Raw genomic sequence first — 26,500 nt, forward strand, 5'->3', positions numbered from 1 at the left:
ATGAGTGGCAGCGGCTGCTGTTATTTGCTGTGCTATTTTTCCTGACTCTAGGCTCCTTCCAGGCTCCATGGAGGCAGCGCTTGGTGCTCAGTCATGACTTCCTGGTGCTGGGAGGGGGGCCCCCCACCCTGGTGGTGGTGGTGGTAGTGGTGGTGGTGGGGGCCCCGCCCAGCAGCAGCTCCCAAACACCCCCGCCTCGTCCTAGTAGCAGGCCTCTTACCTGACTCACTACGCACATACGGGTGACCCAAGTCCTCCTGGACGCTGGCAGTCAGGTTTGGCTGTGATAAACCCTTGTCCTTCTTCAGCCGCGAGAGACCCCAGCGGCGCCTGCTGCGGCTTTCCCCTGGAGCTGCGAAGACCCGGGCCCATAAGCGCTTGCCCAGCCAGCTCAGCTCTCAGCATCCCCAGCCCAGCCTCCACCCTGCCAACCCCACCCTCGGGGCCTCCAACCCCACTGCAGCCACTTGCAGGTGGGTGTCCCCAGCCCCCACCACTTCCCGGAAGCTCCCTCCAGGGCACCACATCCGCTTCAACTCTCTGCACCTGCCACTCCTCACCTGAGGAGCCCGACGTGGCGCTGGCCTCGGAGCCCAGAGACTCTGCCGAGGGAGTGGCGGCCCCGGCCTGAGCAGCCAGCTGGTTGTGCGGGAGCCCGAAGCGCCGCAGACTCTCGCCCTCGGACGTGGCCCTACGCAGCCGTCCGAACAGTGGCGTGCTGCGGCCAGATGCGCCGCCCGAGTCCTCGCTGCTGCCGCTGCGCTGCAACCGGCTGGACAGCCGCTCCAGCGTGGAGCTGAGCCTCCTGCGCACCGCCAGCACCGGGGAGCCCCGCGCCGAGCTGCCGCCCTCCGAGCTCTCCCCGTCCCCGCCGCGCGCCTCCCAGGCCGGGTGGCGCTGCGCGGGCGGGGTCCGCCGCAGCCGCTGGGACAGAGACAGCGAGAGGCGGCGCACGAGGCCAGGCTCCCCGACAGCCCTGAGGTCCTGCACGGAGCGCGAGCGCTCGGACCGTCGCACCAGCTCCAGCGGGGTGCCCGCTGGGCTGGGCCGGTATATGCCGTCTTCCTCCTCGCCACCGCGGAAGGGGCCGCGCTCCTCTGAGCGCGAGCGGCTCAGCAGCCGCAGCCCCCGCGACAGGGGCGACTCGCGGCTGCGCTTGAACTTGGCCTCGAACACGGCCTCTGATTCTACGTTCTCGATGCTCCCGCTGAGGCTGCTGCCTGGTCTGGGCGGCACCGTGGGGACCGGCGCTTTCTCGATGAGCGCCGAGGGAGGCCCGGCGGAAGGCACGCGCTTCTCGAGGGCTCCCGGGGGCGGGGAGGCCACCCTGGCGAACACGGCCTCGTGGGGCTTCGGCTCGGCCGGAGGCGCGGCAGGGCCCTGCGGGGCGCCCTGAGCGTGGCCGGACAGCTGGAGCGACTGCATGATCTGGGCATAGGGCGTGAGGGGCAGCGCTGGGGTTTGCAGGGCCACGGGGGCCTGCGAGGGCTTGGAGACCCTGACTACTTCGGGCCTGGGCTCTGGGGCCCTCTGGGCGGGCTGGGGCGCATCACTGGGCTCGGTGGCAGAAGGCTCTGCAGGCTTGGGGGCGCCGGATTTAGGGGTGCTGGGCCGCACCGGGCTGGATGGCTGCGCCTCGCTGAGGGCAGACAGGGAGGGGGACTCCTGCAGCCTGCGGGCCCCGAGCCTGGCCACGGGGATTTCGAGCGGCGCCCCCGCGCGGCGGTGCCGACCCCGGGGCTCCGCCTCCCCCTGTGAGAAGCTACTGCTCTTTTGCAGGCCCCGGGTCTCGGGCGGGGGCTGGTGCTGGGGCGCTGCTTCGCTGGAGGCGGCTCGCGCCATTCGGGGGTCCCGGGCACGGCCGCCCAGGCTCTCCAGCAGGGGGCCCCTGAGGCCGCTGACCTTGCCGCCCTCGGGACCTCCGCGCAGCAGCCGCTGGCGCAGAGCCTGCAGCCTCTGGGCGTACTCACCCTCCCCCAGGCCTGCCCGGGCCAGGCGGGTGGCCCCCGGGCTGGGGCTGCGGCGCTGCGGCAGCTCCACAGACGCCGCCTTGTGCAGGCCCCGGCCCAGCTCCCGCGGCCCGGCTCGGGGCAGGGCGCTCTCGGCAGAGCTGCCCCTGCGCAGCTCTCCCCGCCTGGGGCTGGTCCCAGCCGGGGGCTCGAGGCCTGGGGAGGGGAGGGCCTGAGGGCTGGAGGCCTCCTCGTCAGGAGCGGGAGCCCTTCCTTGCTCTTGCCAGTCCATGGGGGTGGCCGTAGCTACCCCAGCCTCTGGGGTCCCCAGGGCCTCATCCTCGGTAGGAATGTCGGTGAGGGACACCCGGGAACCCGAAAACTCCGGCTGCAGGGGGCGTGGCACGGAGGGCAGTTCTTCCAGCTCCTCCTCTTCAGAGTCCGAGGAAGATGAGAGACCCCCGCTGGGGAGTGGCCTCCGAGGCATGGCCACCCACACCCGCTCTGGGGGCGCCCGCAGCAGCTCAGGGATGGGGCGCAGCACCAGGTGGCACTTGTAGCTGATCTGTGAGCGCTGGAGACAGGGTACTAGAGTCAGACCAAGGGATGTCCGCCTGGGGTTGGCCCACCCAGGCCCAGCCCAGAGGTCGGGGAAGGAGGCCTAAGGCTGGCAGAGGGTCAGACCTCCGGGGGAAAGCTGAGAACTCAGACGATAACAAGCAGGGAGATGGAGGAGCAGGCAGGTGCCAAGGGCGTAAGCTAGGAAGGGCGTGGCCAGAGGGAGACGGTGTGGAAAGGACAGGGGCAAGGTGGGGGCCCAACTCACCTGCCACCGCCGGCGGGACAGGAAGAGCTTCAGGTGATCCGTGCTCACCTCTGCGCCCTTTGCCTGGGTCTGCATCCCGGGGAAAGAGGGACAACTGTCACCCAGACCCTCGAGGCTTGGCGATGGAGGGACAAAGTCCAGGGGACACAGTGGACAGAGCTGCACTGGGCCTGGGCGGCTGGCAGTCCCCTCAGCCAGCATATACACATGCTGACCCCCAGGAGAGCTGACACCAGGGCTCCAAGTGTACCAACTGCTCAGGGAGTCTGTGCTGTCAGCTCCCCAGTGAGCTCCTCCATGCAGGGCCAGCACCGCAAGTGTCTGGACTTCGGTGGCCCAGACCAAGATACATGCTGCCCTCAGCCACCTGTCCAGGCTCCTGGACCTTGTTCTGGCTGCAGCAGGGGTGGGGGCAGGCCCCTCACTGCAAGGACTGATCCCAGCATGAGCTCAGCCTGCCGCTGGCCCAGCACGATGGTCCATGGGCAGTTTACACAGGTGCTCTTTCTGGAATGGTTTGCTGACCATCGCATACCTCACCCCTGGCCTGTGCCCTGAGGTGCCCAGTGAGAACCCTGCCCACATGGGGCTCCTAAGAGAGGGGCTGAACCAGCCAGGCCACCCACCCACCCACCATCGTGTGTGGGACCAGGCCAGGACACAAACACAGGCTGGTGTCCAGCACCAGGAGACCCCCAGTGAAGACCCCCAGGATGGAGGTCCAGGCCCGTGCCTTGGAGTCCACTATGCCCTGATTTGATCCCAATTTGAGCCTTAGTTTCTTGATCAACAAAATGGGAGTACTATTACTGTCCTTGGCAAAGCTCTTATACAGCTGCTAGATCTCCACCTATAAAATGCTCATGCTGGTTACTGCACATAGTAGGTACTCAAAAAATGGGCTAGACTCACTTTGAACCAGGGATGCTCCAGGGTCTCTTCCGCGGTAGGTCGTCTGTAAAGGGATGAGGAGTAAGAAGCAATTTATCATTCACTCATTCAACCAATGTTTGAGAAAATGGGGCCTCTAAGGAAGTTAGGGGTGTGCATGTCCGAGCGCAGAGGCTTGGAAGGAGCAGACAGGAGGGCCTGGGGACCTCCACAGGTAGCGGTGGGGCTCGCACTCACAGCCGGTCCTGCACCAGCACTTTGATGAGGAAGGCCCGGGCCTCCCGGCTCAGGCTCAGGAACGTGTTCTCCTCGAAGGCCACGTTGTAGTTCCGGATGTTCATGAGGGTCGTGCGATCGTTCTCCCCCACAAACGGGGAGATGCCGGTCAGGCTGCGGGGCGTGGACAGGGCCATTGTGAGAGGCGGGCAGGGACCTGGGACTGAGGCAGAGACCACGGGGGATGCCAGCGGGGGCACAGGGCCAGGCCCAGGGCAGCAGAGACTGGGCGAATCTGGGCAAGAAGCCAAAGCTTCCTGACTCCTGCCTGTCCCGCTCCCAGTCCAGGCCTCTGGGTGCTTTGGACAGAGCGGCACGGAGCCTGCGCTGGCCTCTCCCCAGGCACTGGGCCTGCCTCTGGTGAAGGGGCGTGGTGGGGGACACAGCGTGGACATGCAAACCCAGGCATCTGCATTCATGCACAGGAAGCCCCCTGCAGTGCAGGAAGGAGCATGGGGTGTGGAAGAGGAGGGGTGGGCTGCGGGCCCTGCATGTGTCAGGGGTGGGCCTGCAGGGGTCCTTACCAGAGGAAGGCAACGACGCCCACGGGCCTGTGGGGAAAGGAGAGTGGGTGGGTAAGAAGACAGCGCACCTCCTGCTGGAAGTGAACAGCTCCCTGCCATGCTAGTCCGGACAATGGGCCCCGGAGTGGCAAACAGCGCAAACAACGGACCCAGGAGTGCCTCCCTCTCTCCTGCACGGAGGACCTTATGCTCCAGGGTCCACACGTGCCCGGAGAAGTCGGGGGTTTTAGGGGTCATGGCAGGCTGGCACAGGAATCCCAGAGAAGCCCATTCTGGCCTCACTGGAGGCGCGGTGGCTGCAGAGAGGGAGCCCTGGATCTGAGTGACTGGGCCAGCCTTGACTGATGAGGGGCAGGAGACCCTGTGAGGGCTGCCCCCAGCCGACTGTCAAGAGAAGGAACCCAGGCTGAGTACGGCTCCTCTCTGCCTGAGTCCCCCGCCCAGTGCAGGCCCAGCATGCCAGCATTACCAGATGTCTGTGACTCCAGACACTGGGCTCTGGTTGACGATCTCAGGTGCCACGAACTCAGGTGTGCCGTAGTGGCAGTACTGGGGCTCCCCTGGAGTCAGCTCCTGGGCGTTCCCAAAGTCACAGATGCGCACCTGCTCTTCCCCCTCGGCCCCGTCCCACACCAGCAGGTTCTCAGGCTGCAAGACCCAAGGCGAGGTGTGGGAGCTGAGTAAAGGGGGTGACAGGCCCCTTCTTGGCTTCACCACAGGCCTGCCCTCAGCTCCCCACCTCACCTTGACATCCAGGTGCAGCACATGGCTCTGGTGCAGGTAGCAAATTCCCTCCAGCACCTGCCGCATATAGGCCCGGATCTGTAGAGACAGGGTGCCCAGAGTCCTTGGGGATAGGGTGTGGTACCATGTTCGCTCATCACCAGGGCTGGGGCGAGTGGTCAGGCCATGTCCAGGACTGGCCTTCAGAAGCCTCGTGGAAGAGTTTGAGACACAGGCTCAGGATTGCAAGGATGCAGGCTACTGTGTGCATGTCCAGCTGCACAGGCTGGGCACAGCGAGTTGCAGGCAGGAGCCATGTCTGTTATTGTGGAACTGTGCAGGGCACAACTTGCACGGCCCTCCATGGCAGGAGTGCCGAGCGATGAGTGGAGTCTGAGTGGGGCTCCTTCCAGGAGAACCGTTTGGGGAATGTTGATGACAAGAAGACTGGGAAGTGCAGAGTTGGGGGGCTGCGGTGGGTGTGCTGGGATTTGGAGGCGATGGCCCACGTCCCCAGGAGTTGGGGTCTGGCCTCAGGCCCTCTGCTGCTCTCACAATGCTCCCTGCCACCACCCTGGCTTCCTGGTGGCACAGATGGCATGGCCGGGACCCACCTGTCGGTTCTCAGAGCCCAGGCGGGTGAAGGCTGGTGCCCAGCCTGGCCCCTGCCACCCACTGCCCTCACCTCAGACTCACACACGGTGGGTTTCCTGGCCATTCGCTCCAGCAGCTCCTCTGTGCAGCTGTGTCCAGGATCAAGGAGAATGGTGACAGTGCCGAGCGCCTGGCCCACCCCAGGGCTCAGGGCAGGCTCCAGCTCGGGACAGGGCTCTCCTTCCCCTGCCAGCGCCTCCACCCTCCCCTGGGCACAGGAGTGCCCCGAGGGACAGCCCTGTTGCGTTCTCCCTGGCTGTGGGTCTTGGGCAAGTCACTAAACCTCTCTGAGCCTAGGTGCCCTCAACTGTACAAAGGGGCTAACATTTCCTCTCCAGACTGCAGCAGGATTTTGTTGGGTGAGGTTGAAATAGGTTTCTGTCAAACTCCTAGAAGATTGCCAGGCACGCATTCAATGCTATGTGAGTTGAAGCTAATAAATGCTGGTTTTCATGGAAGTTTCCAGACTGACCTCTCCTGTCAACAGGACCATCTTGTAAACTGTAAGGCAGGTTGCCGATTGGCTGTTAAAGGGATCTGACACTCAGACATGGCACCACCACCCCCTCCGCTCCCCAGCCTGTCCTAGGATACAGCTCGGTGACAATGACCAGTCCCCGGCGCCTCTCGAAGGCTTCATGGAAGTAGAGGACACAGTCATGTTGGAGCCGGGCCAGCAGCCGGGCCTCGCGCCGGGCTGACGCCTTGGGTTTGGCCTGGCTGGGGATGAACTTGGCGGCAAACTCCAGGCCAGAGCTGCGCTCCACCACGCGACGCAGATAGGAGAAGGCGCCCCTGGTGGCACAGGGAGGGGGCAGGGCTCAGCGATGTTGCAGCCGTGGGCCTCCACACACCCCCTCCCGCCTGGTCCTGGGGACCCCGACAGCAGCAGCTCCCACCCAGACCCCCACACCTGCCGATCTCCTGGTGGATGTCATAGAAGTCGCTGAGTCTCCGCCCCCGGTGCTCCTCGTCTTCCCTGACCCCCTCGACCTCCATGGCTGGCTGAGCTGGTGGGGAGACAGCCTGGTGTTAGGTGGAAGGTAAGAAAGGGACAGGGCCTGAGGAGGGAGGGGGAGGGGGCGAATGTTGGGGCCCATGGTGGGGATACTGGGCGGGCAGAGGGAAAGGCCGGGTGCTTCCTAACAGGGTGGGGGCTCCCATCACGTCTCTGGGAAGGGCCCCGGAACCCAGCCCACCTGACTGCACAGTCAGCTCTGCTTTGCAGGAGACTTCGCCCGCCAGGTTCCGGGCCGTGCAGGTGTACACACCCCCGTCCTGGGCCCCCGTGCTGAGCACCACCAGGGAGCACTCGTTCTCCTCGTACACAAAGCTCACATGGTTGCTCTCGGCCAGCAGCACCTCGTCCTGCAGAGCTGGGTGTCAGCTGCAGCCCAGGCCTGGCCTTGCCTCCGCCAGGCGGGGAGCCAGCCACATTTCCAGTGCAGGCCCACAGCCTCTCTGCCAGGCCCCACCCTCTTCCCCACCCCCCCCAACCCCCCCAGGACCCAGCTCAGCTCCTCCTCTCATTCCCTCGGGGAGCCCTGCATACTTCAACTGGCCCCTGGTCCCTGCTTCCTCCTCCTGCGTGGGCTCCCAGGCTCCCAGACAGCCCCAGGCTAGGACTCCCCTCCACAGCCTGCAAGGTCACCCTCTGACCTTGTACCACATGATGTCCGGCAGGGGTTTCCCCTCGACCACCACGGCAAAGCGGGCCGTCTCCCCGGCCCCCACCTCCACATCCTCCATGATGGACTCAAACCGAGGCGCCTCTGCAACACACAGCGATTTGTCATTGTCCCCAGGGCCCGCCTCCTCAGCCCCTCTCCAAATTCCTCATCAGCAGCAGCTCAGGCAGAGCAAGCTGAGCCCCCAGCCCGCCCCCTCGGGACGCAGTTCCTCGCCTGGACCACGCGCCCTCCTTGTAATCCCAACGTGATGTTTTCCAAATTGCAGAGAAACTGTCGCGAGGTGCAGGCTTGCTCTGTTTGACCCTCATTGTTCGCTTGCCAGCTTTGAAATTAGGAGATTTCCACACACAAAAGAAATCTGGATTTCCTGCCTCTCTTGAAAAATCAGGACTGGCCATTCTGAGCTGCTTCCCTGCCTGCATTAATCAGCCTGCGCCGAGCGGCTCAAGGCTGCCCCCTGTGGGTGATTGCCTCACTCACAGTCCCACTCCCTTGCTTCCCCTATTCGACCACTACGTGGCTGCTGCAGGCTGCTCAGTCTATGACCCAAAATTAAGTTCCTGAACAGCCTGGATTCTGGATTCTCTTGGAATCTTATTTAAATATTTGATGGGGGAGGAAAAGGCTGGCACTGTGGCGTAGAAGGTTAAGCCACCACATGGGTGCCGGTTCGAGTCCTGGCTGCTCCACTTCAGATCCAGCTCCCTGCTAATGGCCTGGGAAAAGCAGCAGAGCATGGTCCAAGTGCTTGGGCCCCTGTCACCCATGTGGGAGACCCAGAAGAAGCTGCTGGCTTCATTGTGGCCATTTGGAGAGTGAAACAGTGGATGGAAGATCTCTCGCCCGCTCTGTCTCTCTCAACAGAACAATCTAGAAACTGACTCTTAGCTTGGTTCTCCCACAAGTGGCTGTGCCTGTTTTCTCTGCACACGTCATGTGGCCACATTATTTCCTGGTACCACGGAGAAAAATGCATCTCACGCTGGAGAAATATGCATTGCTTTGGCTTTGCTAAGGAGCTGATGGCCGCTAGGTGTCTCCCTCCCCAGCACATTTGAGGATCTGGGCTTTCAGGGGAGCAGGGGTGTGGCCGCGATCAGAACACCACCTATTTATTTCCCCATCCTCCACTCGCTTTGTTGCAGACAGCAGCAGAGGCCGAGATGGGAGTGGGGAAGACGTTGCCTGGGGCAGATGTGGAGGTGCAGGCACTGCCACCGACTTGTCCCGCTGGGAGAGATCAGAAGGCAGGGCCTGGTGGGAGGCAGGGTTCATACAAGCTCCAGGCTCATTTTAGCTCTGGCTGGCTGGGACACAGCCACTCTAAGTACTGTCCCAGCCAGTGAGGCTGTAGGGCTATTGGGGCCAGGGCCTCCCCAGGTCCCCGGGCTCCTCCTGTAGCTGGAGAGAAAAGAGTCGTGCAGGTGGCACTGTCCAAGAACGAGCTGGTGGCTCAGTAGGAAGTGACAGGGGTAGGGGCAGAGGGTGGGCAAGAAGGAAGACTCATAGAAGGGACAGCATCCTGGGCCCAGAGGATCCCACCCCCCACCACGCCTTCCTCCCCCACCCCGCTGCCTCCCCTGGTCCCTCTCTTCCCTGTTCTCTAGGGTCTGTGAAACTCAAAGCTCTGAAAGGTTTCAGGGGTGTGAACATCAATGATTTTTTTTTTGAGTGCCAGAAATGCCCATTTTCCTGTACGATTGCCCGTGCTAACTAAAATGTCCCTTTTTCTTGCTTTTCACTGGACTTGGATCAACTCAGTAGGTGACCGCTGCTCAGCTCGTGTGGATCTGAAGTTCTGAGTGGCGGCTGCATGTGTCCAGAGTTAATTAGCAAACAGGAAAACAAAACAATTACTACCTGCTGCCTGGAGAGCCACGTGGCTAGAGGAGAGTTTCCAAAGAGGGGTCTTAGTCGCAAAGGCTTGTGGGGGAGGGTGGCTGTGCAAAGCGGCTCCCTCAGAAGGGCAGTTGGGATCTCCGAGCCCAGAGCCTGGTGATGCGACGCCCTCACGGGCTTTTGCAATTTCTAACTAACTCGCTGCTCCTCTGCTGGCCACATCTGAAAGGCTCCTTCCTGTTGCGCGAGCAGCACGCGCTGCCTTTGGAGTTGGACATCAGAGTTGAGCCCAGCTCCTGCACTTGTTAGGCTGAATGACCTAGGCTGCTTACTTGGCTCTTTGAGCCTCACTTTCCTCATCTATAAAATGGGGATAATAACCAACCCCATCTCACGACAGGGATATGAACACTGAAGGTGATTTATGCTGAGCCTGGCATACACTAGGTGCTCAATAAGCATCTCATTAGCATCGTTACTGCTAGAGTTACTGCTACAGCCCTGGAAGGGCAGGCTGAGAGGGAGAACATGGGATTGGATTCCCAGCAGTGGCAGTGGGTGTGTGCAGCTAGAGGTGGGAGGGGGAGAGCCGTGGGCCTCAGAGGCAGGACCGAGAAGGTGGCCCAGTGTCACTCACCTGCCAGCTCCAGGGTGACCGAGCAGGCCTGCGTGCCGTGGCGGTTGCGGGCAGTGCAGGTGAGGGGCCCCAGGTCCCGGCGGCTCACCCGGCAGATCCGAAGACAGTACTGGTCGTCATCCGGCTGGCTCAGCTCGTACACCCCTGCCCGGGCCTCCAGGAGGGCCCCTCGGCAGCTGGGGACACACGACAGGGAGGCCACCCTTGCAAAGAGGCCCAGCGAGGCCGGGCTGTCACACACTGGGGGCAAGGGCCCTACCTCCTCCAGACGACCTGGGCCTCCACACGGTTGAAGGTGACAGTGACACTGGCAGGCTGTCCCTCTACCACATACACGACGTCTGGTCTGTCCAGCACGGCGGGGGCCTCCTCCAGGGGCGGGCCTGGGAAGGGGAGAACGCAGGCTGTGTGCCGGGGTTCACAGCAGCCCCGTGGCACCTGCTGCTCCTTCAACACCGCCAACCACCACCTGGCTCCCTTTAACGGATGAGGAAGCTGAGGCTCGGGGTGGGTTAGCAGTTTGTCCAGGCAGCACAGCCAGGAAGCGGCAGAGGCAAGAGAGCTGGAGCCCAGCTTGTCTGAATCCCCCAGCTTCCACGGCCCCCAGTGCCCTGCTGCTTTCAAAGCAAGAAGGGAGCACCCTGCGGGGCCGGGGTCCCTCCCGGCCACAGGGTTCCGCCTCAGTTATCAAGTCCAGACCAGCCCTGCAGCCTCTACAAGGCTCCGGCCCAGCACCCCCCACTGCCACCCCCAGGGGGCGCCTGGGCTCACCTCGCTCCAGTAACTGCACGGGCTCCGAGGGCGGTGAGGGCTTGCTGCTGCTCTTGCCAGCTATGCTCAGGACCCGGAAGATGTGCTGGACCCCTTTCCGCAGTCCCGTGGCCGCCCACCCTGGCTCCTGCAGGCCCGTGGCCAGCACTGTCCACTGGTCGGTGCCCAGCACCTGGTGCTGCACGGTGTACATCAGGGAGTCCGGGTCTGGCGGGGGGAGGCAGCTGCTAGAGGCTGATGTGCTGGGATGGCACCCCACCCCCACCGCACCAGCCACATCCAGCTGGCTGGGGACCCTGGGACTCCCTGGTCTGCTGTGCAGGCCTAATAGGTTCTCCTGTTGCTCTCTGCCTCCCCACCTGCTCTCGGCCAGTCACTGTCTGGCCACCCTCAGAGCCAGTGAGGGACCGGTTACGGGCTGCAGGGAGCCAGACCTCGTGTTTTGCAGTTTCCTTGCTGCCTGAGGCACAGCAGAGGAAAAGATTCTGGACAAGGGAAGGTGGGGGTTACAAGAGCGGCACCCACAGTCCCCCTGAGACAGGGAGGTGCCTGTGTCTCTTCTCCTGCCCCAAGGCGAGGGCCTCCTCCACCAAGCAGAAGGTGGCACAGCTATTCCTGGCCATGCCCCCTGAGTTCCATCCACTCCCACCCCTCACCACATGCTACTGGGGCTCAGCTCCCTTGGAGCTGCTGCCTGAGCCAGTTGTGGCCATACCCCGTCCCCACCCATAGCCCCGCATGGCCCTGACCCACCGATGGCCATGTCCAGACTCCTGGGCGGGTTCCACATGAGTGTGACCATCCTCCCGGTCACAGCCACCACCTGCGGGGCACCATCGGGGGGGCCTGGAACCACATCTGAAAGGCACAGGTCGGAGGCCCGTGGGTCCTTCAGAGCCTCACAGCTCCACAGGGTCACCAGGCTTTGGGGCAGGGGCTGGTGGCCGCGGGCTCAGACACAGGGGTGGAGGGGAAGGGAGCTGGCGTGGAGGCCCCTCCCTTGCACAACCCCCGAGAAGGACTGCAGGCAGGCTATGGACACAGCGACCCAGGCAGGTGCCTGTCTCACCTGTGACGTACAGGTGGGCATAGCAGGCAGCTTTGCCCAGCTTGTTGGCGATGACACTCTTGTAGACTCCGGCATGCTGCGGCCCCACGGCCGGGAACACCAAGCGATGCACGTCCCTGTCTGGGGGGGACGGGGAAGCGGTGACAGTGACAGTGGGGCTGAGCTAGGAGGATACTTTGAGGGGAAGGCCTGTGTCATCCCAGCCTGACCCTCTCACCGCACCCTCAACCAGGAGGAGGCAAAGGAGAAAGGGCAGGACAGGCAGCAAAAGATGTATGCTCTCTGGAGTAAGCTCCAGGGCCGGCAGCTGCCCTGGCCCTCTTGCCTGGCTCCCAGCACGCCAGGCCCAGCGACTTAGCATCTTCCTCCCACACTGGGCCACGGTCTGGGCTCACAGTCTCCGCCTAGAGTTCTGATAAGGCTTTGTCCCTAAGACACTTCCCCGAGGCCCCTCATCGCCATCCCAGTCTCCCGCAGAGCCCTGAGAAAGCAGGACAGCCGTAGCTGCAGCCCAGGCCCCCTCGTCACACCTGCTGCTGTCCCTCCCCAGCCTGACCCAGCCAAGCCATCAGGTCCCTGACCCAGTTGCCTGAGTTCCATCTCTGGGTCTCTGTTCATGAAACTCCTCCCTTCTGGAACATTCTCCTCCTAAGGCTTACCCAGTTCCAGCGAAGGCAGCCCTGTGAAACCTCCCCTTGCTTTGCCCCGGGGCCCTCTCCACCCTTCCTGACTCCCTCCAAGGCTGGGCACCAGGTTCCACCTGTCCTGGGGGTCCTTCCTCTTAACTTGCATGGAGACTTGGCCTACAACTTCCTTAAAGACACAGCAGCCTCTGTTCAGCAGGCCCAGAACAGGAAGCTCGCATGCAGTAAGTAGCAGATACCTCCTGCCATAAGTCACAGTTTCTGCTCTGGGCCCAGCCCACACCAGGTTCTTGACGTGCTTTCCCTCGCCTCCTAATCCTTTGAACAACCCTACAAAATTACCTCGGTATTACCAGTGAGGTCAGGGACATTAATGGACTCGTCCAAGGTCACACAGCTAATAAATAATGAAGCCAGGCTGGAACTTGGTTCCATCGCATTCCAAAGCTCCTTCCTCACAAGGCCTGCTCCCTAAATGACAAGGAGGCTGTCCCTGACTCCACACTGTCTTCCTTCTTCACATCAGGCTGTCCCCAGACACCTCTCCCTTCTCGTGGGGGTTATCTCCACACAGAACTGTCACTCACTCACTTATCTCTGCTGACACTGTCTATAAGGCAGAGAAGCCACGAGCTGCCAGCGACCCCAGACGCCAGCTGAGACAGACACGGACCGGGCCCCCAGAGCAGAGCAGAGCAGACAGGGTGCAGCTGAGCAGCACCAGCTGCTGGATCGGGGGGCGAGGGTCAGGGCTGTACAGGTAGCACCGGCGGTGGGGTGGGAGAACCTGGCAGGGGTGGCAGGCAGCATCCTGGTCAGGAGCTGGGCGCCAGACTCTGACGGACCTCGCTTGCCTTTGGGTCAGTCCCTGGGCCTCTCTCGGCCTCAGTCTCCCCATCTGTAAACAGGGCCCACAGTGCCTGCCCTACAGGCCTGCAGCAAGCATGAGACTGCCCAGAGCAGGCCTCCGGTACTCAAGGCGTGGCGCTCTGAGAGCACTTAATAAAGGTGACTTTTGGTCCCGCTGCAGCAGTCACAGTGTGGGTATCATCTCTGGGAGGCGCCCCCTCCCCTCCCACGAGACCAGACTCCTTCCAGCATAGCCTGGGGATGCCTCCCTGAGAAATCGCCCGGGCTTAGGGGATGCCGACCCAAGAGGCTCTCTCCATGTCCTCTGGCGCCTCCTCCTTCCCAACCCCGGCCCAAGTGCACCTTCCCTGCCAGACACTGCCACCCCAGCCTTCTCACTGCTCTATCAACGCGCTGATGCGACAGCAGCCGCAGCCGACCGCTCCGGGCACTCCGCGTGGATGCACGGATGTAACACACTACAACCCCAGTGCACAGGAGGACACAGGGGCCCAGGGGTCTTCTGTAACCTGCTCCCAGTCCCCCTGCTGGCCTGAGGATGGCTGTGCTGCTGCGTGTCCTAAGTGCTAACAGGGCCACCGCAGAGGGAGCCAGCCCAGGAGTGCCGGGTGGGCTGGGAGGCAGGCTGTGATGCATTCCCCACCCAGGGCTCCCTGCTCCGGGGGTCCCAGCCATGACCAGGCTACAGAAGGGAGGCCCTGGAGTCAGGAAGGCACTGCGAGTGAGGGGGCTGCAGGGGACCCCCAAGGGAGCTTCCCGGACACGTACACTGCGTCATGCGCCGGTCATCACCACTCTGGATGCGGTGGCCGTTGTGGAACCAGCTGATGGTGGGGTAGGGCAGGCCAGTCACCTGGCACTCCAGGACAGCCTCCTTGGCCAGCCCCACCTCCAGGTCCTGCAGTGGCCGCAAGAAGTCGGGGATGGACAGCCGCTCCAGCTCGCCCTGCTCCGGCTCCTCCGGGATGGACGGCATCTTCTCCAGCTTCGAGCTGCAAGAACTGCACAGCTGCCCAGAGGCCCAGGGACGGCTCCAAGGCTGCTCCCTGGCCGCCCCCGGGGGGCTGCAGGCAGTACCTGGGGCCTGAGGCTGCCGTCCGAGGCTCCTCCACGTAGAGCTGGGCCGAGCTGTGGGCCTGGCCGTGGGTGTTGGTGGCACTGACTGCATACAGCCCCTCGTCCTCACTGCCCACGTGGGCGATGTGCAGGGAGTGCAGGCCTCCATCCTGCCGCAGCCGCACGTTCTCACTCTCCTCCACGGGGCGGCCTGCGGGGTGCAGGGGCGGGCAATGCAACGACCCACCCTCAGTGTGTCCCCCTAAAACCATCCAAGGCCCCACCCCCTCCAAGTCTCAGCCTCTGCCCTGCAGGCAGCCTTACCAAAATGAGTCCAGGCCACGGTGGGGGGCGGGGTGCCGCTGACCTTGCAGTCAAAACGGGCTGCGCGGCCCTCGAGCACCTCCACGTCCTCCAGCTGCCGCGTGAACAGGGGCGCCAGGGAGGGCCGCACGCTCAGCCGGGCGCTGCAGGTCAGCTCATCTGCGGGAAAGGCGCAGCGCTGGGGTAGGGGAAGCCGCAGAGGCCCAGGGCACCCCAACCCAGGCAGGCAGGGAGCAGGAGCCTGGGCAGAGCCCCACCCAGGCTCTGGGATGGACATCGCGGGGTCAGCGTGGGCTCAGGACTGTAACAGGGTCGAGGGCTCTAGCCCTGCTCTCCCCACCACCATCGTCACCACCTCCCCCTGCCCAGCTCTGCAGGTCCTGGAAGCCAAGACCCTCTCCCTCTTACTCCCCTCTTGGAACTCTCCTCTGAGCCTGGGTCATGCCCACACCGGCCCCAGACCTGAGTAGATGCACCTCGTCCCCCCTTTTCCACCAGTAGACTCTCCCTGGGGGGACAACTGTTGCTCATGCCAGCCTGACACTTCTTCCTGCTCACTAAGCTCCACCCACCCAGGCCACATTCTGTGCTTATCATCCACCACCTGGCCAGGCAGCTGCCACCATCTCTACTCATTGCACAAGGCTGGAACAGGGTCAGAGGTGTCACTAATAAGGACAATGGCTGGCATTTACCAGGTGCCACCCTTCACCGGGCATGGTGCTCTGTTCCTCACCCATCATCTCATTCGTCCTACCAGGCCCCCCATGCGGTAGGCATCAGTTTGATGCCCTTTTGCCCGATGACCAGAGAGAGGCAGTGACCCACCCAAAGTCAAGGGGTTGGTGGCTTGTAGAATGGGAAGCCAAGTCCAGCTTTGTTGGCCACCCTTGGTGGACTTGACCCCTTCTAAGATCAGCTAACACGGAACAGCACTGTCTGGGAGCTGGGCACCAGCCTAAATGTTTACGGTACCGAGGCAAGGGCCCTGTACCACGTCCCACCCACCATGCTTTCCCCAGAGACGCAGCCCCATCTCCGGGCATCTTACTCTGCAGTCAGCTCGTGTTCCTCCAGCCCCTCCCTCCAGCTCTCGCACCCTGCAGCGGCCCTTGGCCCCGGGCGAGGAGTTACCTTTGGCCGTGCTGAGTTTGCAGGTGTACACGCCACTGTCGTCCTCGTGCACAGAGGTGAGCAGCAGCTTGCACTTGCGGCCGTCAAAATGCATCTTGCATTTGAGGAGCGCGGGCTGCAGCAGGCGGCCACGGCACAGCCAGTCCACCTCGACGTCGGTGGGACCCGCCACCAGGCACTCAAACAGCGCCATCTCGCCGGCCCCCACGTCCACGTCCTGCAGGGGGGCCAGCACGGCCAGGGACCGGCTTTCAGGGTGTGCTGGGGGGAAGGCAGCCACGGGGTGGGGCACGCGAGGAGCAGAGACACACAGGGCGAGGGAGACACACACACGCACACACAGAGAGACAGACACAGAGAGAGAGATGCATTTTGTTCCTCTGAACACAGGGAAAGCCCACCCACCCGGCCGGGACGGCAGGGAGCTCCTCAACTTGGCCTTGAGATGGTAGCCCACGCTGGGCTTAGGAGGGTGAACTCACAACAGGTGAGAGGGAGCTGGGAAAAGAGACAAGGCAAGGGTCCTGTTCTGGCAGAGACGGCGGCGGAAAGAAAAACACAGCACACCAGCTGGGTACAAACTGGACTTTATTTGTGCTAAGAAATAGGTGTTTCCAAATGCCTCCACCCCCACCACAGCAGCCCCCTGCACCTGTGCCAAGCCTGGCTAACTCCCTCACTCTGGGGAGACACAGCACCCTTGGCCCTGACCGTGAGAGCAGGAGTCCCCAGAACTGGGCCCTAAACCTGCCAGGGCCACGGCTCATGCCGGGGCCTCTGGTTTTTGGCCTCTTGTGGAATAGAAAGTGTTGTGCCATTTGAAAACCATTTCTGGACTGCTCAGCATCCTGCCCCTCCCTGCGAGCCCCTGGGCCATAGCCCGTGCCCCTCTGGGTCCCTCCATCCCACAGATGCCAGGCTCTGTCCTCTCCCACTCTGTCTCTCCCTGCCCCAGCTCAGAGGCATGCTCCCTGACTGTCACAGACACACAGACAGACAAACGGATGGACAGACGGTGGCCCGCAGCAGCAGTGGCACATGCGCTCTCTCGGCGCTCCCCCGTGTGAGGAGAGACCCCTCGTGGCTGCCCCTTCCAAGCACCCAGTCCATCTGGGGCCTCCCGGCCTGCACAGCCACATGTCCACCAGGGGAGGAGGGTCCACAGGGGCCTGTGGGCTCTCCCAGGGTGCTGCCATGGGTTGTGGGTGGGGGGTGGGGAGGCTGGGATGGGTCCGGGCCAGCAGGCCGGCTGGGTCTGTGGGCAGGAGGCAGTGAAACACAGGTCCAAGAAGTGCCTGAGCCAGGGGCGCGGCTCGGAGGGCAGCAGGGGGAGCGCAGGCGGCCCCCTGAGCTCACTCGCCTGTGTACAGACAAAAACCTCAGTCAGCAAGCGGCAGGTTAGTGCAGCACACGCACACGCACGCACATGCACGCACACACACGCACAGACCTGGCTAGGGCCCTTCTGCTTGGAGAGCTGCCACTAAACCCACCAGGGCAGCACTGCCTCTCCCAGCTCCCCCAGGGTCGGGCTCCGGGCTGGGAGGGCCTGCGGCTAGCCAGAAGCCAGTCCCTGAAGTTCCTGGGCAACCAGGTCAGGACTGCACAGGCATCAGGAGCACCCCAAAGCCTGAGGGCTGCCGGGAGGAATCCCCAAGAAAGAAGCACTGAGACACGGGTTAACACAGAAAAGCGAGGCCTAGCAGGTCCTGGAGGAGAAGGAGCAGCTAGGGATGGGACTGAAGGGGTTAGAGACCAAGGGGGCAAGCGTAGGCATAGGAGGCACAGGAGAGAGAGAGACTGAGGCCTGTAGGCTCAGCAGGGGGACCATGGCCACTAGGGGACCAGGTGCCAGCAGGTGCTAGGGAGATCTAGAAAGTTCCCAGAGCTGGCCTCTGCCAGGCCTGCAGGGGCTGGGACTGAGGCTTATAATGGTGGTGGAGTGGGGAGCAGAGGAGAGGCTCCTGGCTGCCCCATCACAGGAAAGAGCGAGGTGGGAGGCCCTGCAAACAGCCAGCCCTCGGGGGCAACCCCACCAGCCCTCACGGGGGCAGCTCCGCTAGGTCCTGCCAACCCCACTGGCTGAGAGCCCCCCAACTCTGGGGGTGCCCCCCTTCCACATGTCAGGACTCGTCTGCTACCCCTGGGGTCTCCGCGATGCTCTATGCCCAAGTCACCCCAAGGGTCCCTCCGAACGGGTCCAGCCACCAGACTCTCCCCACAACAGCTTCTGCACAGCAATGGGATGGGTGGGTGGGCGAGAGGGAGGGTGGAGAGGGTGTGAGGGAGGGGTCCAGGCAGGGCAACACACGCTTGGAAGAGCGTGGGGACGGGCCGGCCGGCAGCAGGAAGCAGCCTCTCTGGCTGACGTCACCTGACGCCTGGCGATTGAACACCAGGGAGGAGGATGTGTTCTGAGCACAGAACGACTTGCTGTGTGGCCTGGGGCAAGTCGCTTCCCCTCTCTGGGCCTCGGTTTATTCAACTACGATAAAAGCAGCCGGACTCTGGCTGTGACATCCAGTCACCCAGGTGTGTGGGAGCTGTCAGCAGGGCAGGGAGGGGCCGGGGCCGGGTGAGGGGCTCACGGAGTGGTGGGTACTCACCTCGGACCTCCAGGCGGGCTTCGCACTGCCGGGCACCGTACTCGTTGACGGCTTTGCAGGTGTAGAAGCCAGCATCGCCCCGCTCGGCGGCCAGGATCCGCAGCCGGCACAGCCCGCCCTCGGCCTCCTCCGCGAAGCGCCGCTGGTCCGGGCGCACGGGCTGCCGGTTTCTCAGCCTGCAGAGGGTCCAGGGTGGAGCTGCAGGGTCACGCAGGCCTCTCTGGCCCCACAACGCCCATCCATTCCCTAAATCTGCCCCTTGGACCCCGGGCAGCCCTGGGTCCCAAGGCCTGCCCCTCCCGCTGTGCACCCAGCTCTCTCCCTTCCCAGAGGAGAGCTGTCCTATTCAGCCATGGCAGTTCTTGAATTTCCCCGTCTTATTTTCATTTCTCACAGGCAGATAGCTTTGCCACTTCCCAAAAGGGATGTGAGCAAACTTACAAAGGTAACAAAAGTCACAGCGGGGACCAGACAAGCAATTAAACATGAAAAACAGAACCCGGACCAAGAGAAAGGATCCACACGCAGAGCAACGGACGTCCCAGGCCCCTGGGAACGGGCGAGGCACCGCAGTGGAGACTCACGCTTCCAAGGCCATTTTAGCACCCCGAGGGGCCTCAGGGCAAGGGGCAGGGGACCTGCTGTCCCCACCTTCCACCAGGCCCAGGCCCAGGCCTCCCAGGGCCCATCTGGCTGCGACTCACCAGGACACCACCGGCTTGGGCTCCCCCTGCACGCGGATGCTCATGACGACGTCCTGGCCTTCTCGCACTGACTGGTCCATGAGTGAGACCTGAAGGGGGACCCCCAAAGTGTCAGGGCACAGCCTGGGATCCTGGGGCTGGGGTGCAGGGATGCAGGGACAAGGGTGTCTGAGGCTGGTTCTGTACTAAGAGGGTTGGTGGGCAAGAACAGAACCAAGGGGGCTCACATGGGGGGTGCGTGGGGGTGCTGCCCCAGGGCTCTGACCTTGAAGGTGGGGGGTGCCTTGCAGCCGCTGTCGGAAGCACGGCGGTTCTGGCTGGGACTGAGCTTCATGGTGGGGGCGCGGGGCCAGGTCTCTCCAGGCTCTGGGAACTCCTCCGGGGGGCTCAGGTACTCCTCATCGGAGGTTATGGGGCTGCCGAAAGGGGATGAGGACCCACCTGGAGGGGAGACAGAGAGATGCGGGGGGGAGGGGGACTGAGAGAGGTGGGGGGACGGCACCCAGAGCCCAGGACCCGAGGTGGCTCCTGCGGGCAGCCTCCCTGACCTCACTTCCTGTTCTCCCGTGGGCTCACGGGGCGGTATGTCCTTGCCATAGACTCTTGTCAACTCAGACCCTGCTGGTGCCTGGGAGGGGGCACCCTAGGGAATGGCAGCAGAGGGCAGCTCTCGGGCCTCGTGAGAGTGAGAGCAGCGGAATCCCACTGCAGCAGGGACCGCATGCCTGGCGCAGCGGGAGCCTGAACCACCGGCCGCAAGCTCCCAAAGCAGACACTGCACAGCTCTGGGACCCCGGAGCGGCAGAGCCGAGACACCCATTTCTTGCATGAGCCGGGCCTGGTGCACAGGAACAGGCCCCATCCTGACCTCAGCCCAGGGCCAATGAAGCGGCATGGCCAACCCGCCCTTCCCCCTCCCTCTTCTCAGCTTCCTGCCCCAGAAAGCCCAGAGGCACCTGCTGGCCCCGGCGGCCCGCCCGAGAGCAGAGACCCCGAAACTCTCAGGGGCCGGGGCAGCAGTGTTGGAGCCTTACAAAGCAAAGGGCAGCTCAGCTTGGGGAAGAGGAGGGGGCATGAGGGGCTGCTGCTCCTGGTCCGGGCGAGGGGTGTCCCCAGGGCCCTGACGCCCTCCCTCGCAACTGGCCAGGGGCCCAGCCTTGCTGAGCTGGCTCCTATCCGACTGCCAAATACAGACATGAATCTGCCACAGCCCCCAGCCCCTCCTCCTGGCTCCCCCCACCCCAAGTCCCCAGCAGGGCTGCACCCCAACTCACCCCGAGACTCTCTGCACACGGACCCCAGCCCGCACCTTTCTGAAGCCTCGGCCCGGGCCCAGGCTCCCCTGCTGTCTGCCCCACTGCCCACCCACCTTGGCTCCCCGGGGAGTGAGAACCCGGCCAGCCCAGCCCTACTCACTGGGCTGACCCAGCGGAGGCCCCCCTGCACCGGGAGCCCGAGGGAGGGGGAGGGGTGGCCAGCGAGGGGCTGGGTGGCAGGCAGGCAGGCAGGCTGGCGGCTGGGAAGGTGGTGCCTGCGAGACCACAGGAAGCCGGGCCTGGAGTGCAGGGGGAGGAGAGGGGAGGGGCAGAGCCCGGCTGAATTTAGCCACCGTACCCGGTCCCAGATCTGCCTTTCCTCTCCTCACAGCTTCTGGACCCTGACAGGAGCAGAGCCCTCCAATGGTGCCTGCACTCTGGGTGTGGGGGCCTCTGTCCGTACAGGAAGACCGAGTTGGGGGAGGGGGGGACACTCGCTGCAGCGTGAGACGCTCTCCCTGACCCACGCGTGGAGCCCGTGTGGCCAGCAGCTCCCCAGCTTCTTCGAGAAGCAGAGAGCAGTCAGAACTTGGCCTTTCCTTCCAGGGATGCCCCCTTAACCTGAGGGGCCCAAGAACCCCACCTCTGCCTCCCCACACCTGCCAAGGCGGGTCTGCCCCAGCAATCGCCCCAAGGCACGAGGCCTGCACCCAACCCTCCCACAGGCCCTGCCAAAGCACCTGCCGGCTGCCTGCCCTCACCATCAGCCCCACCCTCCAGGGCCAACAGAGAGGACAGCAGGGGCTGCTCCCCCTGGGCGACCCCTCACAACCAGCACCCTTCTGTACCTGAGTTAGGGCAGGGGCTTGGAAACAGACGAGCGAGGAGGGGGTTGTTGAACAGGGTCACATGTCCTTCTCCCAGCTCCTGTCCCCTCACCCCCGCCCAGGGCCGCATTCCCAAGCTATGACCTGTGTTTCCCAGCATTGCCAGTGAGGAAGGACCGGCAGGCGAGGGCCAGGCAAAGGAGGGGCCCCCATTCAGTCCGCCTGTCTGGAGGTAGGGGCGGCAGGGAGGCAGCTTGGCACTTGGGGCTGGAAGCCTGGCCCCCAGCTAATGCTAAGACCACAGGCCTGGCCCTGGAGATGGGCACCCCACTCCCCTTTCCCCTCCATGCAGCCTGGAGTCCTGGCTCCAGGGTCACCTCCAGGCTCCAAGCTCAGGCAGACAGTGCTGAGCCGTGATTAATGTGGGACGGCAGGGTAGCTCAGAGACCCCTGGTGGTGACTGAGGGGACAGCACCCCGGGGAGGCATCCAGTTGCCAAGGAAGCCCAAGTCCTGGAGCCCTGGGAAAACCGGAGGCTCAGGCTCCAGAGTGGGCAGAATTGAGCCTCTTTGAGTCAGGACAGTGTCCTCTACCCCCCATATCCTCGTGGCCAAGAAGGCAGGCCAAGGAGCCCTGGCACTCCACACCAGGGTCTGGGGTCACCTACTTTTCACTGGCCCCGTGGCCAAACACACCTCGGTATGCAGCCCTGCTGCACTCACAGCACCTGCCAGGGAGAGGGGCAGCACAGATCCTCACCAGTCCTGAACAAGCCACCACGGAGGCCCTGCCTCCGTTACCAGTGTCCCCAGCTGTTCTGCAAGCCGGGTGCAGCTGCAGCCACCACGGCGAGTGTCCAGGACAGGAGAGGGTCACATACAGCCCTTAACATCAATGCTGCTCAGAGGATCCCTGAGGCACCCACATCAGCACCACGTGGGTGCTAATTTACAATCCAGTTTCCAGATCCTGACCTTGGCCTGCCAAATCAGATTTCCTGAAATGGGAGGTCAGAATAGGGGCTTTCCGAAGCCCCCATTATCAACAGTGACTCTTATGCATATGGTAACTTAGGGGACCAGTGAACACCTTCATGGGAGGAAGCCCACTGCTTAGTCCCAGGGGACGTGTGAGAGGGCCTACAAACCGAGGGGGTCTGACTCCACAGCCCACGTGCTACTCCCACCCCCAACATCCTGGTCTCCTATGCTGGGCCAGGTTGCAAACTCCCCAGCGGTGGTTCTCCAAGCTTATTGGCATCAAAATAAAAAAGAGAGCCCCACCTCTGATTCAAGTCAGTGGGCCTGGGCTGGGCCACCACCCTACATTGCAAACATATCCCCACAGGGATGTTGGTGCTGCTGGTCTGGGGACCGCTCACTGAGACCACTCCATGGTCTCTGCCATCCCCACCTTGGCTCTTGGCCAGAGCCTTACGACCCAAACTGGGTAGCCTGCCCAGCCTCTATGTGTTACCTAGCTTGCTCCAAGGGCTTGGAAAGGCACTTCCTGCCCCACCCCCACTGCCACCTCTCACACTGTCCTGTGGTCCATATGGCCCCTGCACATCTGGGAGCACTCTGTGTACGGCGGTGAGAGCTAAGGAGTGCTGAAGGCACTGTCCCGTCCCCAGGACCCTTCTGGCTGGTAGGGAGGACAAGCCAGACCGTGACAGCCAGCAGGGGTGGGCAGGTAGCAAGAAAGGAGCTGAGGGCCACAGGCGCGCAGAAAGCAGATGACTTTTGGCTCAGGGAACCGGAGGGGCTTTTGCAAAGAGTTACATTTCCACAGGAAAAGGGAAAAGGCATTTCAGGCAGAGCCGAATCGCACAGGCACAAAGCAGGTGCGCAGAGGCCTGCAGCTCAGCTGGCTACAGAGCCAGGTGAAGAAGGAAGAAGTGGGTGTCATGAGGTGAGCGCAGGTGCCTCCCACTGCCTCAGCTGCTTCCGGCCACCCCTGGGACATCCTCAGGCCCCTGGTCCCTTCAGCCCTATGGGTGCGTGCGGTAGAGGCCACCTTAAGGCACGTGGCCTTTACTGTGAATGCCGAGGGCGGCTCCTGATGACTTCCCAGGAAGGGAGGAAGGCACTGGAGGTTGAGCAGCATCTCTGTGTGGCTGGGCCCTTCACACCCCGCCCCCCACCTGTGCTGTCTGCAGATCTCTGCATGTTTGTGTTAAGCCCACCTTAGGGGAGGGGGGAGGAGCCATCAGGAGGTGGGGATTTCCAGCAGGTGCTCATGGACAAGGGGAAGAGTTGTGATGGGAATGTTTTAGGTTTGATTTAAAAGCTATGAGGCCTCAGGGGCCGGTGCTGAGGCACCGCTGCCTGCAGTGCCAGCATCCTGTATGGGTGCCAGTTCCAGCCCCAGCTGCTCCCCTTCTGATCCTGCTCCCTGCTGTTGCACCTTGGGAAGCAGTGGAAGACGGTCGAGCTCTTTGGGCCCCTGCACCTGTGTGGGTGACCTGGAAGAAGCTCCTGGCTCCTGGCTTCAGATCAGCCCAGTTCCAGCCATTGCAGCCATTTGGGGAGTGAACCAGACGGTGGAAGACCTCTCTCTCTTTCTGCCTCTCTCTAACTCTGCCTTTCAAATAAATAAATAAATCTTTTAAAAAAGAAAAAAAAAGTCTGAGGCCTCCAAGAGAACTTCACGTGGTCAGCCTTCCACAGGACTACACGCATAGCTCCAGGTCTCCAATCTTCTGATAGGCTACAGGCGACCACCCCGTTCCAGTTAGCAGCCTGGGGGAGACGGCCACAGAGCAGAGCTGCTTCTGGCAGACGGGAGATGGGAGGGAGGGCTGAGTCTGGTCAAGCGGGTTACAGCTCGCTTCTCCACACATTGTCTAGACCCCACCAGGGGCAGACTGCAGGGGCTGGGTGGCGTTCCAAGATGCCTTCCAGAACTACGACTGCAGGCAGTGGCCGGGGAGAGCCTGCAACTACACAAGCGGGGTCCAGACACCGGGGCAAGAGAGGAGGGAGCGGCCGCGGCCGCCATGATTTTCTCCCCTCCCTCTGATACTCATGATCTCCAATGAGCAACCTCAATTCTGCTGAAATGGTGCTGACCACGTGGGTGGGACCACAGTGAGCTTGAATGAGCCACATCCTTTGGCCCAGATGTCCTCAGTCAACTCATTCTCCCTACAGAGCTGGCACAGTTCAGCTCTGGGGAGTGAACCAGCAGATGGAAGACCTCTCTCTCTCTGTAGCTCTGCCTTTCAAATAAATAAATAAATCTTCAAAAAAAGAAAAGGAGGGGCCATTGCTGTGGCCTAGCAGGTTAACACCCTGGCCTGAAGCACCAGCATCCTACATGGGCACCGGTTTGAGTCCCGGCTGCTCCACTTCCAATCCAGCTCTCTGCTGTGGCCTGGGAAAGCAGTAGAAGATGGCCCAAGTCCTTGGGCCCCTGCATCTGTGGGAGACAAAGAAGCTCCTGGATTCTGGCTTCAGATTGGTGCAGCTCCGGCCGTTGGGGCCAATTGAGGAGTGAACCTTCAGATGGAAGACCTCGCTCACTCGCTCTCTCTCTCTCTCTGTAACTCTTTCAAATAATAAATCTAAAAAAAAAAAAAAAAGGAAATGGCAGAAGCCTTGGCTGGAAAATGCTAGAATCTTGGCCTTAAATACATGACACCTGTGCTTGAGGGCAGGCCACGAGGTGGCAGGATGGAAGGCTGGGTGAATAGGGCCCCACCTCCCCTTTCCTCCCAATCAACACCCAGAAGGGCTCCCCACAGAGCCCACAGTGGGTGAACCAAGTGTGTCCACACCAGGCATTCGAGGAAGTAAACAGAACCACAGCCTAGCATGTGGGAAGTCAACAGAGGAAGGGAACCCCGCCCCCATCGACCTGCCCAGGGGGGCATCAGCAGAACCCACCCCATGAGCTGGGGAGCACAAATCCACCTTACCCTCTTCAGAGTAGCAGGCAGCAGGACAGGAAGCACAGTGGTTAGGACCGCAGGCCTGGGAGACCTGACACAGTGCTTCGAATCCTAACTCTGGCCTCCAGGACATGTTCTCTAATGCAGAAGCGTCTAGGGGATCAGCACTGCTCTAACGACATTTGCAGAGGCTTGCCCAGGCTCGGTTTTCTCACCCACACATGGGCATGCTAATAGGACCGACCTCATGGGGTAGGAGTCAGTGTGATATCCCACACCGGGCCGGTACAGACAAGGCACTCTGTAAAGGTTAACCAGTCACGTGACCTTCATCTGCTCCCCACACTCGGTCTTTTTGCTTCACGGGTGAGTTGTTCTCTTTACCCTAGATCAGATACTGCAGACAACACTCCTAGGCAGGTTGCACGTGGTCATTGAGGCTGCTGGCCTGGTGTTAGCTCTGTGCCACTTTTTCCTTCCCATATTTGTGTTCCCATCTGTAAGATGGGCACACCGGGGCCTGCGCTGTGGTGTAGCGGGTTAAGCCGTCACTTGTGACACTGGCATCCCATACTGGAACACCAGTTCGAGTCCTGGGGGCTCTGCTTCTGACCCAGCTCCCTGCTAATATGTCTGGGAACTCAGAGGAAAATGGCCCAAGTACTTGGTCCCGTGTCACCCATATGGGAGAGCCGGATGGAATTCTTGGCTCCCGGCTTTGGCCTGGACCAATCCTGGCTGTTGTGGATATTTGGGCAGTGAACCAGAAGATGGGAGCTCTCTGTCTCTCTGTTTCTCCTCTCACTATTACTCTGCCTTTCAAAAATAATAAGTAAGTCTTGTCCCTGAACCCGCTCCCCCAAAAAAAGAAAGATGGGCACATCACGACCTGTCATAAATGTGATGTGACTTAGCTCAGGAGAAGATGCGAAAGGATGCCCTCTGCAAACAGAAGAACTGTTAGGGAGACGTCGCACGTGGCACCAGGTCTGTGCTCGTAAATGCTTGAGCAGTGGAGGCAGGCAGCAGCCAGGAAAGCTTCCCTTTGGAGGGCGCGCTTCCCTCGCTGCCCGGCCACCCACCCGGTCCACACACCCTCTTTGGGAGCAGGGCAATTATGCAGTGGGGTGGGAGGGACCCGGTGCTGGATGGGGCTGAGGGAGCCAGCGAGGACCAGGCCCTGCCCGCATTCCCTGGCTACTGTGGTTCCCAACCAGGAAGCAAGGTCTGCAGGCTCTCCAAAGCTGGCTCTGCTGGGGTGGGCACCCAAGAGGGCACTGGGCAGCCAGCCCTGGTTACCATGGTGCTGGGTAGGGGAGGGAGAGGAGCCAGAAAGG

The 26,500-nt window shown here is 62.3% G+C and overlaps 1 protein-coding gene across 10 annotated transcripts in view; it reads right to left on the reverse strand.

Moving 5' to 3' along the window:
* Positions 1–26,500, reverse strand: part of SPEG (striated muscle enriched protein kinase) — a 52,942-nt gene that overhangs the window by 7,650 nt on the left and 18,792 nt on the right. For 5 of the 10 annotated variants that reach the window (XM_070069858.1, XM_051848024.2, XM_070069860.1 and 2 more), the window contains 25 exon segments: positions 19,454–19,629; positions 19,189–19,277; positions 18,485–18,660; positions 15,879–16,139; positions 14,745–14,903; positions 14,442–14,631; positions 14,133–14,356; positions 11,851–11,970; positions 11,535–11,639; positions 10,782–10,988; positions 10,270–10,393; positions 10,011–10,186; positions 7,503–7,615; positions 7,043–7,211; positions 6,757–6,853; positions 6,438–6,638; positions 5,875–5,932; positions 5,211–5,288; positions 4,936–5,114; positions 4,467–4,493; positions 3,904–4,056; positions 3,688–3,730; positions 2,776–2,844; positions 561–2,523; positions 221–352 (listed from right to left, as the gene is read on the reverse strand). In XM_070069858.1, the coding sequence (XP_069925959.1) occupies positions 221–352; positions 561–2,523; positions 2,776–2,844; positions 3,688–3,730; positions 3,904–4,056; positions 4,467–4,493; positions 4,936–5,114; positions 5,211–5,288; positions 5,875–5,932; positions 6,438–6,638; positions 6,757–6,853; positions 7,043–7,211; positions 7,503–7,615; positions 10,011–10,186; positions 10,270–10,393; positions 10,782–10,988; positions 11,535–11,639; positions 11,851–11,970; positions 14,133–14,356; positions 14,442–14,631; positions 14,745–14,903; positions 15,879–16,139; positions 18,485–18,660; positions 19,189–19,277; positions 19,454–19,629 (5,289 nt within the window). 10 annotated transcript variants of the gene reach the window in all.

The sequence above is a fragment of the Oryctolagus cuniculus genome, chromosome 3 (assembly GCF_964237555.1).
Source record: "Oryctolagus cuniculus chromosome 3, mOryCun1.1, whole genome shotgun sequence".
Taxonomy (NCBI): domain Eukaryota; kingdom Metazoa; phylum Chordata; class Mammalia; order Lagomorpha; family Leporidae; genus Oryctolagus; species Oryctolagus cuniculus.